The sequence below is a fragment of the Carcharodon carcharias genome, chromosome 20 (assembly GCF_017639515.1).
Source record: "Carcharodon carcharias isolate sCarCar2 chromosome 20, sCarCar2.pri, whole genome shotgun sequence".
NCBI classification, from domain to species: domain Eukaryota; kingdom Metazoa; phylum Chordata; class Chondrichthyes; order Lamniformes; family Lamnidae; genus Carcharodon; species Carcharodon carcharias.
Window position 1 is genome coordinate 69,367,823 of NC_054486.1, and position 13,114 is coordinate 69,380,936.

The 13,114-nt window shown below is 42.4% G+C and overlaps 1 protein-coding gene across 3 annotated transcripts in view; it reads right to left on the reverse strand.

Moving 5' to 3' along the window:
• LOC121292802 (inverted formin-2-like) overlaps positions 1-13,114 on the reverse strand; it is a 76,273-nt gene that overhangs the window by 8,555 nt on the left and 54,604 nt on the right. For all 3 annotated transcript variants that reach the window (XM_041215216.1, XM_041215215.1, XM_041215217.1), the window contains exons 17-21: positions 8,329-8,449; positions 8,081-8,245; positions 4,523-4,625; positions 3,994-4,158; positions 1,740-2,477 (exon numbers count right to left, since the gene is read on the reverse strand). In XM_041215216.1, the coding sequence (XP_041071150.1) occupies positions 1,740-2,477; positions 3,994-4,158; positions 4,523-4,625; positions 8,081-8,245; positions 8,329-8,449 (1,292 nt within the window). The remainder of the gene's footprint in view (positions 1-1,739; positions 2,478-3,993; positions 4,159-4,522; positions 4,626-8,080; positions 8,246-8,328; positions 8,450-13,114) is intronic.

A 13,114-nucleotide genomic window follows, 5' to 3' on the forward strand; every position in this document is an offset into this window, starting at 1 on the left:
AAGGCGGCAGCTCACCACCACCTTCCGCCACCATAAGTATGCTCTAGAGACTTGGGATTTATAACAGCTCAACTTAATTAGTACATAGGGAGGAGAAAAAAAATTACCTTCCCTCCCTCATTCCAGTTTATGTAATCGAATCAGTACTGAATTTACTACGTTTTCACTTCCAGTATGTTGATCACTTATTACGTGAAATAGTCCTATCTGACTGTACTAAAATGTCCTTTCATCAGTTTTAGTTTATAGTCCCTTCTGCTATTGACAGCAGTCAATACCTAGCTTACCCTGAAGCAGAATTGGATGCTTTGGTTTTACTTTATCTGTTTCAGTTAATATTTTATACATCTGTCCAAGGTTCTACCTCAGTCATCTCATGTCAAAGCTGATGAGCTCCAGAGCTTCCTCACGACTTAAAACTCTGTGCCAGGCATTGGCCCCCTTCCGACTTTCTACACTGGCTTAATGGTTTAAGTGCTTCCTTTGTGTTTTGGCAATCAAATTTAATTGATTTAGCAATATGGTACAGCATTTAATTCTTTGGTTTTTGCTACTTCACATTGATTCGACATACTCAGTCTACAGTCATCGCCATAAAAAGTTCAGCTTCACTTTTATTTAATGTCAATTTGGCTCCATGGCTCTGAGGAAGCAGACTGGAGATCAAGGCCTTCACAAGACTTCAGCACCTAAGCTACGCTGTCACTTAAGTGCAGTATTGAGGGAGAGATGCATTGTTGGAGGTGCTGTCTTTTCAAACAAATGTTAAACAAGTCTCTCAATTGCCTCTTCAAATTGTCATTAATAAATCACATGGCACACTTTAAAAAAGCACCTCAGAGTGACAGTGTCCTGGCCAGTGCTCAGCAGTGAACCAATACCACCAAAACAGATTAACCATAACGTTATCTTGTTATCCGTCTGGAAGACTTCACTATGTGCAAATTGGCTGCTGTATTTTCCTATAAACCAACATTGACTACACTTCAAAAGTATTTAATTGGTTTCAAAATGTTTTGTATCCTGAGTAAGTAGCAGGTATTATATAAATAAAGTTTATTCTTCTGCAGCATCAATGCTATGTGTGCGCGCATCTGTCATACCCATTTTACAATTCATTGAACATGCAATACATCCCCATTTCTCAAAGCAACTTTCATCTACCACTCTTGCACTCAATTATGCATTTTACCTACCACTTTTTGGATTCCTAATTGCTCTTATCAGATGAAAACTAAATTGGCCACTGCATTATATACAGTACACTCGAGTGGGCCACTCGTTGCTGATTGATAGTGTGTGCTGAAGTAAGTACAATTGATAAAAATGTAGAAAGGATTATTTCTTGCAACAGACTATAGGACTTGTCACTGCCTCTAGGGAGATTATCCACTAAACACTGGTACAGAATTGAGGTGTGCAACCTCCCAATCAACCATTAATGGGCAGAAACTCCACACAGATATGTGCTATCAGTGAGGCTTCCCAAGAATAATAACCCAACTAAATTAGCCACCAACTCTCTGGATTGGAGGGAACTATTAAAACTTGGTAGTTCTGGTGAGATAATGTAGATTTACAAACCAGATTTGTATTTACACAAATTAACTGCATCTTAAATAAAGAAAACACAGAATCATTTTAACTGGAGTTTAGCTTTCTCATACATTTTTAAAATGCAACATGTTCTGGTATGTTACTGATGGAGTGAGTGCTTGGTAGAAATGGAAAACCATTACCTCTGACATTTTCACTTTTCTCATCTATTGAGTTCCTGGCAGATGATTTTGTTGAAGGTATGCATGAAGCAGATCTAGTAGGACGAGCTTTTGATCTCATGCCAGGTGACGTATGGTCAGTGTGCTCGAGGTTTGGTTTAGGATGTGTGACGTTTGTGTCAGCAGTGGTTTGATCCATATTTTGTGATATTCCCATTTCAGTAGCCATGTTTGCCACTGAGTCAAGTACACTAAGTGTAGGGTCAGCATGCTTGACATTATCTTTACTTTTGGAGTTTATTTCATTAGCAGTTTTAGATAAATTCCCATCTACAGTAGTGTTATGAGAGAGATTTTCTTCCTCTCTGTCCACTGGATTGACATTATCTTCACTGGGACATGGTTTCAATTGTTCATGATCTTTTGCTAATAGTATTTCAGAGTTAGATTTGGGGCTCTCTTTGCAAATATTTTCTTTATTTACTTCATTTGTGGAGAGGTCAGGATTTTTGTCAGTCACGTCCTTATGTACTGATATTGTTTCAGATGCATTTGTTTCAGGGCTGGTAATGTGCTCAGCAGACTGCTGGTGTGTAGTATTCTGCACTGCGGCATTTTGTGTCGGCAACTCTTCAGCAGGTGGTTGCTGGGCGACTGCCTCTGTTGTGGGAGCAGAAACATCATCTGAAATTTTTGATACAGTTGTACATTGTGGAGCCATTGCTTTTTCTTTGTCTTCTGCAGAAGAGGCACTTTGGTCTGTAAACACACATGAATAAAGTATTGTGCATCTATGAAAGCGAGAGTTTGCGCCTTTGTTGATAGAGGTACTTTAAATAGTTTGAATGCTGAAATATATCTGGTGTGCCCACTTCACACCTCCCCAACTCATTAAAAAAAGTTATCACCACAACAATCATCAATATATGCAAATATATTTAATTTTACTGAAATCTCTCAAAGACAGTTCTTGATTAGTTATGGAGAAATCTTTTCAAAGTTTTTTTTAATTAGAAAAAAAAGCATAATCACTACATGTAACAGAACACAATGTTAGATCAACAAAGCAGGAAGAGGAGTTAATATATAGCAGGTTGCTGGAGATGCAAAAGTTTGTGGAACTATTGATACATGTAACTTCCTCTAAACGCACTGGATAGCTCAAATGCATCAAAACTACACTGAAGCATGAAGAGATAAAGTTCAAACAAAAACTTAGTTAAACTTCATCTGATTTTATATAAAAAGTAAAATTAATCGACGGGTGATATACCTTGCTTGGAAGGAGATTTGAGGGCATATATGGACAAATGTATAAGCCAATATGGTAAGACTGGCAATTGCAGCAATAAACTATGATATAGGAAAACATCATAGGAATTCATGTATTTCATACAAACATTATACATATCCTTCCCAGTCTTAACCTGAGCCATTTTGTCCTGGGTCAGATTAGAATTTTTGCACCCCAATTTAAAACCCAATTGTAAAGCACCATTTTGTTTACCATGGTGTTTTACGTTTTTCAACTTTAGCCTACGCTATAATCATTAGTAAATCAAAAATATAAAATAAGACAGCAATCCCACTGCAAACAATGTAAACCTCACAAAAATAAATTTGCCATCACAGCAAATAATTTCAATCAATTTTCAATTGTAGAATAAGAAAAGCACCCAGGCTAATAAGTCAAGATAAATTCTGTCATTTTCACTTTATAACCTCAAAATGAATGGCAGAAAATCCCCAATTATGAGTGGTTATATTGCTCATTTGAAAATAAATTCCATTTTCCATTGGACACAACTTTTAAATAAACCAAGAGGCACATAATTCGACCATTCTTTAAAACAGAAGATCCCCAGAGTAAGGCAAATGGTTCTCATGCAATTTTGTACTGGTTAAAAATGATTTGACAGATTTGTACAGATATACAAATTCAAGTTTCCACAAAGCCTGTATTTATTTTTCATTAAATATTTACAGATCCACCTATTTCAGCAAGCAATTTTAAAGCACATGCACTGTAGCATATTAAGCATCAAGCAGTATGGAATTAACCTCTTAAAGCCCTTTCAGGATTAAGCAAGGCTGTATTTTCTTTGCCTATTGAAAGAATTGAAACTAACAGATGCAATTAGGTAACCAATACTTGCATATGCCAATAAAAATGTTGAACTGACAATCCAGGTTAATGTGGGAATACTGCTATTTTTGCTAAAAGCAAGCCAAGCTTACAGTTTGATGCCAGATGCATGCAGGCATGTGCTCTTACCCAGTGATATTTTCCCCTTATTTGTTTCAGTAATAGAACTTTTTGGAGCAGACAGAGTTTCGCACCTGCTCCTAGCAGTCTTCTTCAATTGAAAACCCTTCCTTATGTCTGACAGAAGAGCATCAATAATACATCCCTCCTCTTGCTTTATTGGTGATTTATGAACTATAAAACAAAGCAGTCACAATTTACTAGAGCTTCTCCAATATTAAAAATTATATCACAAATTTCAAATCAGACATAAGCTCCGAGTCAAAACAAAACCAGCAATGTGAAGAAACTTGAGACATGAGCAACATGGCACTAAAGTTTAAACCAGCAATTCATCATGATGTTAACTGGATCACCATTTTCACATAGGTATATCTTATATTAACATTGGCAGTTGATGAGCAATTCCATAACATCTGCTCTAGTGAATAAACACAATCAATTTTAGAAAGCAATGATAAAATGGATTTTAAAGTACAATACAAAGTTAGTCTTTAAATCAAAGAAGATAAAACTCCCCAGTATGATCCACACTTACTAACTTGTCCATTCTCTCCTTTTTTTCTTTTAGCTTCTTCTTCTTGAAGCCTTTGTTTCCTCTTCGCTGCTTTTGCCATCTGCTCCTTTCTCAGTTTATTTTCCTTTAATCACAGGAGAAAAAATAAACTCATTTTCCAGCACCAGTATGGAAATGATGAGGCTTGGCCAAAACTGTGACCTACATCCAGTACGCGAGAGATCCAGTGGGCTGGAAGGGGCCACTCAGACTGCCCGTCTCTCTTTCTTGACCTTGTCAGAACCCAGATGGTTCTGCAGAGGGATTATGCAATGTCTGCCAGTACATTCAAACCCTTTTGCAACTGGTGGACACCACAGGAGTAAACTAAACAATCGATGATGACAATTATAGTCTGATTTAGATTTAGTAGGTGCAAGGATAAATTTAGCAATGACAGGTCAGTCAGTTTAGCACTGGTGGGAAAGCTTTTAGAAACGAAGGACAGGATTTTCCAGCCCCCCCAACAAGATACAGGCATTGCGAGTGGTATGGGAACATTTGGAGAGTGGCCTCTCCAAATTTTCCCATCCAGCCCACAATGATGCCCGTCAAGGGAGAAGTGGGAAAATCCAGGCCAATATAACAGGACAAAATTAATATTTGGACAAGTGTGGATTAATAAGGAAAGACAGCATGAATTTAAGGGGTAACTTATTTAACTAATTTGATTGAGCCTCTTCATGAAGTATCAGAGAGGGTTAATGAGGGCAATACAGGTGATATGGTGCACATGGACACAAATGGACTTCCAAGGACTGAGTTTTACAGGCTAGAAAACAGGTGGGTGGGCCTGTGAATTAGGGTGTGTGAGCACCATCAACAGCATGCCTGCTGCCTGCCCACTCCAGCGCCAATTGTATATCCGTAGCCCAATTGAGGCCCCTAAGTGTGCAATTAATGTCCACTTAAGGGTCTCATCCTGCCACAGCGCTGATTTAACGAGCAACCTGCAGCTGGAAAGGTTTGACCAACCCCTCCATATGTTCATGCTCCAATCCCGCCCTGTCCAACATGTCCCCGACTGCCCCTCGCCAGGCCTATCAACCCAGCCCGGGCGAGATCCCAGACTTACCTGGCTTCTGGCTCCTCCATGGTTGCTCTTCCTCTTAGGCCTCCTGCAATACTGGCAGTGTCCACCAGTCTTGGGTGATGCTGTAAAGCTGCTGGTCTCCGAGTGGTCAGCAGCTCCATGAGGCGGGTTGCCCGCCTGGAGATGAAAGTCCTGCCTCACACTAAATAAAGGGCCACTGCCCTAAAAATGAAAGTGGGGTGAACTGGTCAAGCAGAGGTGGGCTTGCCCCTGACTTTAATGCTGGGGTGGGGGCAGCCTGCCCTCAGCATATAACCCAGCCCCAAAAAGCACTTGATAAAGTGCCACATCACTGGTTTGTCAGCAAAGCTGAAGCCCGAGGGATAAAAGGTATAGTGGCAGCACGGATACTAAGTTGGCCGAATGGCAGGAAGCAGAGAGTAGTAGAGAAGAGTTGTTTTTCAGACTGGAATAAATCATACAGCAAGGTTCCCCAGGGTTGGAACTAGGCCCTCTGTTTTTTTTGATCTAGATCAATGTTAATGACTTAGACTTGGGTGTTAGGGGCACAATTTCAAAATTTGCAAATGACACAAACCTTAAAAGCGTGGTGAACTGTGAGGAGAATAGTGATAGACCTCAAGAGAACATAGACAGGCTGAAAGAATGGCTGGAATAGAATGGCTGGACACATGACAGACGCAATCTAATGCAGAGTAGTGTGAAATGATACATTTTGAGTAGGAAGAATGAGGAGAGGCAATATGAAATAAATGGTACAATTCTAAAGGGGGTGTAGGAGGAGGACCTGGCAGTATATGCATATTGAAATTGAACTGGACTAGCTATTTAAATACTGTGGCTACAAGAGCAGGTCAGAGGCTGCAAATTCTGTGGTGAGTAACCCAACTCCTGCCTCCCCAAAACCCATCCACCATCTACAAGGCACAATCCAGGAATGCGGTAGAATACTCCCCACTTGCCAGGATGAGCGCAGCTCCAACAACACTCAAGAAGCTCGACACCATCCCGGAGAAAGCAGTCCACTTGATTGGCATCCTATCCACCACCTTAAACGTTTACTCCCCCCAGCACCACCGCACAGTAGCATCAGTGTGTACCATCTACAAGATGCACTGCAGGAACTCACCAAGGCCCCTTCGACATCACTTTCCAAACCCATGACCGTTATCGCCTGGAAGGACAAGGGGACAGCAGATGCATGGGAACACCACCACCTGTAAGTTCCCCTCCAAGCCACACAACATCCTGACTTGGAACTTCCTTCACTGTCACTGGGTCAAAATCCTGGAACTCTCTTCCTCATGGCACTGTGGATGTACCTACACCAGATGGACTGCAACAGTTCAAAGAAGTAGCTCACCACCACCTTCTCAAAGACAATTACAGATGGGCAATAGCTGCTGGCCTAGCCAGCGATTCCCATAAGACAAAAAAATGTGCACAAATCTTTGAAGGAGTAGGGCAGGTTGAGAAAGTGGTTGAAAAGGTATATGTGATTTGAGCTTTATAAACAGAGTCAGGAAGTACAAAAACAATGTTGAACGGCCTCCTCTGTTATAACCATTTTGATGCTTCTTTTAGTTTGACCAGACCTCATTATATATTAGTACTGCCCTCCTCAAACTGATATTGATTTCTGTCCTGGTGACACTGGGAGACCCAGTGCTACCCTAAATAGTCCAATAAAACATTAGCCCTCAACAGAATGAAGGAGGAAACATGAACGCTTTAGTCCTTTAAATATTGGTAGCATAAGGATGTTTAAACACGTGAGGCAGAATTTCAAAAGTTGAGCTTCAATAAAATATTTACTGAGTCTTTTATAAACCCAACTATGTTCCTCTGAAGGCCAAACAAATTTCCAATGAATGGATGAGTTACATAGAATAGAAAGGTCCCAATTCCTATCTTGGCCTGTATCAGGCTACTCAATCTAGCTGGGGCTCATCAGCCCTTGGTTTGAGAAGAGAACTCAAGCAAAACCAGCCAACTTACATTCCTGATTGCTATTCAGAGATATCTGCTGTAAGTGTGCATGTGCTATGTTGGGTTGAGATAGTATTAAGTTCAAAATATGATGCACAATGCAGTATGGCAAAATTCAGCAGAAGTTCAATCACGAATAATGGCCACTCATGGTTGCGGTGGTTGTACAACCATACCATAGAAAAGAGCCAATTTTCAGGACTTTAAGTGGAGGAGCATCATAGAAAAGAGGATTAAATAGAAAAAACATTATGCACCATATACATTTTTTCTACATACCAAGTCATGTAGAACATTTAAAGTATCTAGCTAACGTCATAAAACATCTGCTATTTATAGTTGCAGCTACAAAAAAATTCTTAGATTATAAAAGTATTCTTTTTGTCACAGTTTTAGAGTTTACTGTGAGGAATAAATTTACAATACCTGAAATTAAGGTCTTCAACATAAAACATATAAAAGATATTACGCTGTATACTAAAGTTATGATGAATTACCTTCATTGCTTTGAGGAAACAATCTCTGAAGGTTTTAATGGTTAGAAATAGTTCCTCCAGTGACAATTTACTAACATCATCACAAAAGTACTCAGCCAGTTTCTTCCTCTCTAACTCAATATCTTCCAGATGTTCCTTCAATTTTTTTGTTTCAGATAAACTTTCCTGAAATAATAATTTTAAATAATTAAAATTTCACAATAGACAGCTTAAATACTCAAATCATTTACATTCACTGTTTTACTTGCCTGGATAGGTTTGTCAAACTGTATTTTTACATCATCCATAGATGATTTGACTTTACCACCAATCATCTTGAGACGTTCCAAGAGGTTGATTGCATCCGACTGAAGCGAGTCCACACTCAGGCTGTCAGTAAACATAGTCTCCAAGTTATAAATATAGTGGGGATGGTTGAGAACTAAAGCAGCAAGTTGCAGGATGGGGAAAGATAGAAAGGGAAAGGCAATGCATGGCATATATTTCAAAATAGCAGTCTTGGCAACTGATTCATCTCAGTTGATCTTCCTTTTGGTTCTCTCTTACTCTAGCCCTATTTCTAGAAGACAGTCTAGATTCTACTCTTTGGTGACATGCTTGGAGAAACACAAGCTGTAAGGAGTCAATTTTTCCTTAGTCAGCCAGAGGATCCTGGCAGGCCTCGTTTCTCTTGTAGACTATCCCTACTTGAAAAGCTGAACATCATTTGCGTTCAACAGCATTCATTTGATCTCAAAAAGCAATCATCTAGCTATCCTTTGGCATCAATTGCACTCAGAAGCAATCAACTAGCTATCATCTAACATTGCAAGTATCTTAACTGACAAAGTCATCAATTGTCCCAAATGACAGGGCTCAAACATTTGCGATTGGCAACATCACTTAAGCATTCAGGCTCCAAAAATGATCAGAGTTTATTTATTTATTTATTCATTCATTCATGGGGTGTGGGCTTCGTTAGCTGGGCCAGCATTTATTGCCCATCCCTAGTTGTCCTTGAGGAGGTGGTGGTGAGCTGCCTTCTTGAACTGCTGCAGTCCATCTGGTGTAGGTACACCCACAGTGCTGTTAGGAAGGGAGTTCCAGGATTTTGACCCAGCAACAATGAAGGAACGGCAATATATATATCAAAGTCAGGATAGTGGGTGACTTGGAGGGGAACTTGAAGGTGGTGGTGTTCCCATGTATCTGCTGCCCTTCCAGGTGATAGTGGTCGTGGGTTTGGAAGGTGCTGTCTAAAGAGCCTTGGTGAATTCCTGCAGTGCATCTTGTAGATGGTACACACTGCTGCTTCTGTGTGTCGGTGGTGGAGGGAGTGAATGTTTGTGGATGTGGTGCCAATCAAGCGGACTGCTTTGTCCTGGATGGTGTCCAGCTTCTTCAATGTTGTAGGAGCTGCACTCATCCAGGCAAGTGGGAAAGTATTCCATCACATTTTTGACTTGTGCCTTGCAGATGGTGGACAGGGTTTGAGGAGTCAGGAGGTGAGTTACTTGTCGCACGATTCCTAGCCTCTGACCTGCTCTTGTAGCCAAAGCATTTATATGGCTAGTCCAGTTCAGTTTCTGGTCAATCGTAACCCCCAGGATGTTGATAGTGATGGTAATGCCATTGAACATCAAGGGGCAATGATTGGATTCTCTCCTGTTGGAGATGATCATTGCCTGACACTTGTGTGGCGCGAACATTACTTACCACTTGTCAGCCCAAGCCTGGATATTGTCCAGGTCTTGCTGCATTTAGACATGGACTGCTTCAGTATCTGATGAGTCGCGAATGGTGCTGAACATTGTGCAATCATCAGCGAACATCCACACTTCTGACTTTATGATGGAAGGAAGCTCATTGATGAAGCAGCTGAAGATGGTTGGGCCTAGGACACTACTCCGAGGAACTCCTGCAGTGATGTCTTGGAGTTCAGATGACTGACCTCCAACAACCACAACCATCTTCCTTTGTGCTAGGTAGGACTCCAACCAGCGGAGAGTTTTCCCCCTGATTCCCATTGACTCCATTTTTGCAAGGGCTCCTGGATGCCACTTTCGGTCAAATGCTGCCTTGATGTCAAGGGCAGTCACTCTCACCTCACCTCAGGAATTCAGCTCTTTTGTCCATGTTTGAACGAAGGCTGGGGTCAGGAGCTGAGTGGCTCTGGTGGAACCCACACTGGGCACCAGTGCACAGGTCATTGTAAAGCAAGTGCCACTTGGTAGCACTGTTGATGACCCCTTCCATTACTTTACTGATGATCGAGAGTAAACTGATTGGGGGCAGTAATTGGCCGGGTTGGATTTGTCCTGCTTTTTGTGTACAGGACATACCTGGGTAATTTTCCATATAGCTGGGTAGATACCAATGTTGTAGCTGTACTGGAACAGCCTGGCTAGAGGTGTGGTAAGTTTTGGAGCACAAGTCTTCAGTACTATTGCCAGAATATTGTCAGGGTCCATACCCTTTGCACTATCCAGTGCCTTCTGCCGTTTCTTGATATCATGTGGAGTGAATTGAATTGGCTGTAGACTGGCATCTGTGATGCTGGGGACCTCCAGAGGAAGCCAAGATGGATCATCCACTTGGCACTTCTGGCTGCAGATTGTTGTAAACGCTTCAGTCTTATCTTTTGTACTGATGTGCTGGGCTCCTCCATCATTGAGGATGGGGATATTTATGGAGCCTCCTCCTTAAGTGAGTTGTTTAACTGTCCACCACCATTCATGACTGGATGTGGCTGGACTGCAGAGCTTAGATCCGATCCGTTGGTTGTGGGATCGCTTAGCTCTGTCTACCACTTGCTGCTTACACTGTCTGGCACGCAAGTAGTCCTGTTTTATAGCTTCACCAGGTTGACACCTCATTTTTAGCTATGCCTGGTGCTGCTCCTGGCATGTCCTCCTGCACTCTTCATTGAACCAGGGTTGATCCTCTGGCTTGATGGTAATGGTAGAGTGGGGGATATGCCAGGCCATGAGGTTACAGATTGTGTTCAAGTACAATTCTGCTGCTGCTGATGGCCCACGGCGCCGCATGGATGCCCAGTCTCGAGTTGCTAGATCTTTTCAAAATCTATCCCATTTAGCATGGTCGTAGTGCCGCACAACACAATGGAGGGTATCCTCAATGTGAAGGCGGGACTTCATCTCCACAATGACTGTGTGGTGGTCACTCCTACTGATACTGTCATGGACGGATGCATATGCAGCAGGCAGGTTGGTGAGGATGAGGTCAAGTATGTTTTTCCCTCTTATTGGTTCTCTCGCCACCCGCCGCAGAACCAGTTTAGCAGCTATATCATTTAGGACTCGGCCTGCCCGGTCAGTGGTGGTGCTACTGAGCCACTCTTGCTGATGGACTTTAGAGTCCCCCACCCAGAGTACATTCTGCTCCCTTGCCACCCTCAGTGCTTCCTCCAAGTGATGTTCAACATGGAGGAGCATTGTTGCATCAACTGAGGGAGGGCGGTAGGTGGTAATCAGCAGGAGGTTTCCTTGCCCATGTTTGACCTGATAGGTCCGGAGTCAATGTTGAGGACTCCCAGGGCAACTCCCTCCTGACTGTATACCACTGTGCCACCACCTCTGCTGGGTCTGTCCTGCCGGTGGGATAGGACATATCCAGGGATGGTGATGGTGGAGTCTAGGACATTATCTGTAAAGGTATGGTTTTGTAAGAATGACTACTTCAGGCTGTTGCTTGACTAGTCTGTGAGACAGCTCTCCCAATTTTGGCACTAGCCTCCAGATGTCAGTAAGAAGAACTTCGCAGGGTCGACAGGGCTGTGATTGCCGTTGTCATTTGCAGTGCCTAGGTCCATGCCGGGCGTCTGCCCGGTTTCATTCCTTTTTTGTGTCTTTGTAGCGGTTTGTTACAACTGAGTGGCTTGCTCAGCCATTTCAGAGAGCATTTAAGTGTCATTGCTGTGGGTCTGGAATCACATGTAGGCCAAACCAGATAAGGACATTAGATTTCCTCCCCTAAGTGACTTTAGTGAACCAAATGGGTTTTTACAACAATCAACAATGGTTTCATGGTCTTCATTAGACTTTTAATTCCAGATTTTTTATTGAATTCAAATTCCACATCTGCCATGGCAGAATTTGAACCCAGGTCCCCAGAGTATTACCTGGGTCTCTGGATTACTAGTCCAGCGACAATGCCACTACGCCATCAGCACCCCCCAGTTTTACATATTTCTGAATTTCAATAGCTTCAAACATCATAAAACTAAGCTAACTTTGGAAAAACCAGACCCTGTATTGATGAGGCACTTATGCTTTTCTTCATAACCTTTAACTCATGCGCCACATCCTGCCTGCCCACCAACACCCACCACCCCCCACCCTGGATTGCAGCTGTTCCCTCCCAATTAACCCCTACTTCCCTGGAACAATTTTATCCCCCACCAGCAAACATCCCTCCACCCCAAACAATTTTCTTCCATTGCCCCAAATCCCCCAACCTGGAGAAATTTTCTTCCACCACTACACCACACCCCCTGCAATCCCACCTCCACCCCCACTCTGCCTCCCCCAAATTTTCAAAAGTCAAATTTTTCAGGTAGGGTGAGCCAACATAAAGCATCATTAATTCATATCACCAAAAGCTTGGTCAAAGAGGTTTAATGGGTTTTAAAGATTCAGGGAAAATCACGGCCCATTTTCCCCACAATACAGGCTTCAGACCCCTATTTAACACTGGTGTTGGGATCCTGATGCCTATGGGATAAATTTGGCCTGGGTGTCTGAAATGGAAGGTGGGATTTTCTGGTCCTGGCAGTGGTAGGGCCCACCACTGGTGGGACCAGAAAATCCTGGCAGGAAGGTCTTTCAGTCTTTTGGAGTTTTAGACTTATCAAAGTAAAGCAAACCAGAATAAAAACACCCCATTGGCCCCCCTTCCCCCCAGGTTGCAGTAGTTCCTCTTCCTCAGGTCCCCTCTCTAGCTCTCCTCTCCCTCCCCCCTCATATTCTCCTCTCCTTCTTCCCCTCTCCCCTTTGCCCCTGCCCTCCTCTCCATTTCCCCATCACTATTTCCCCC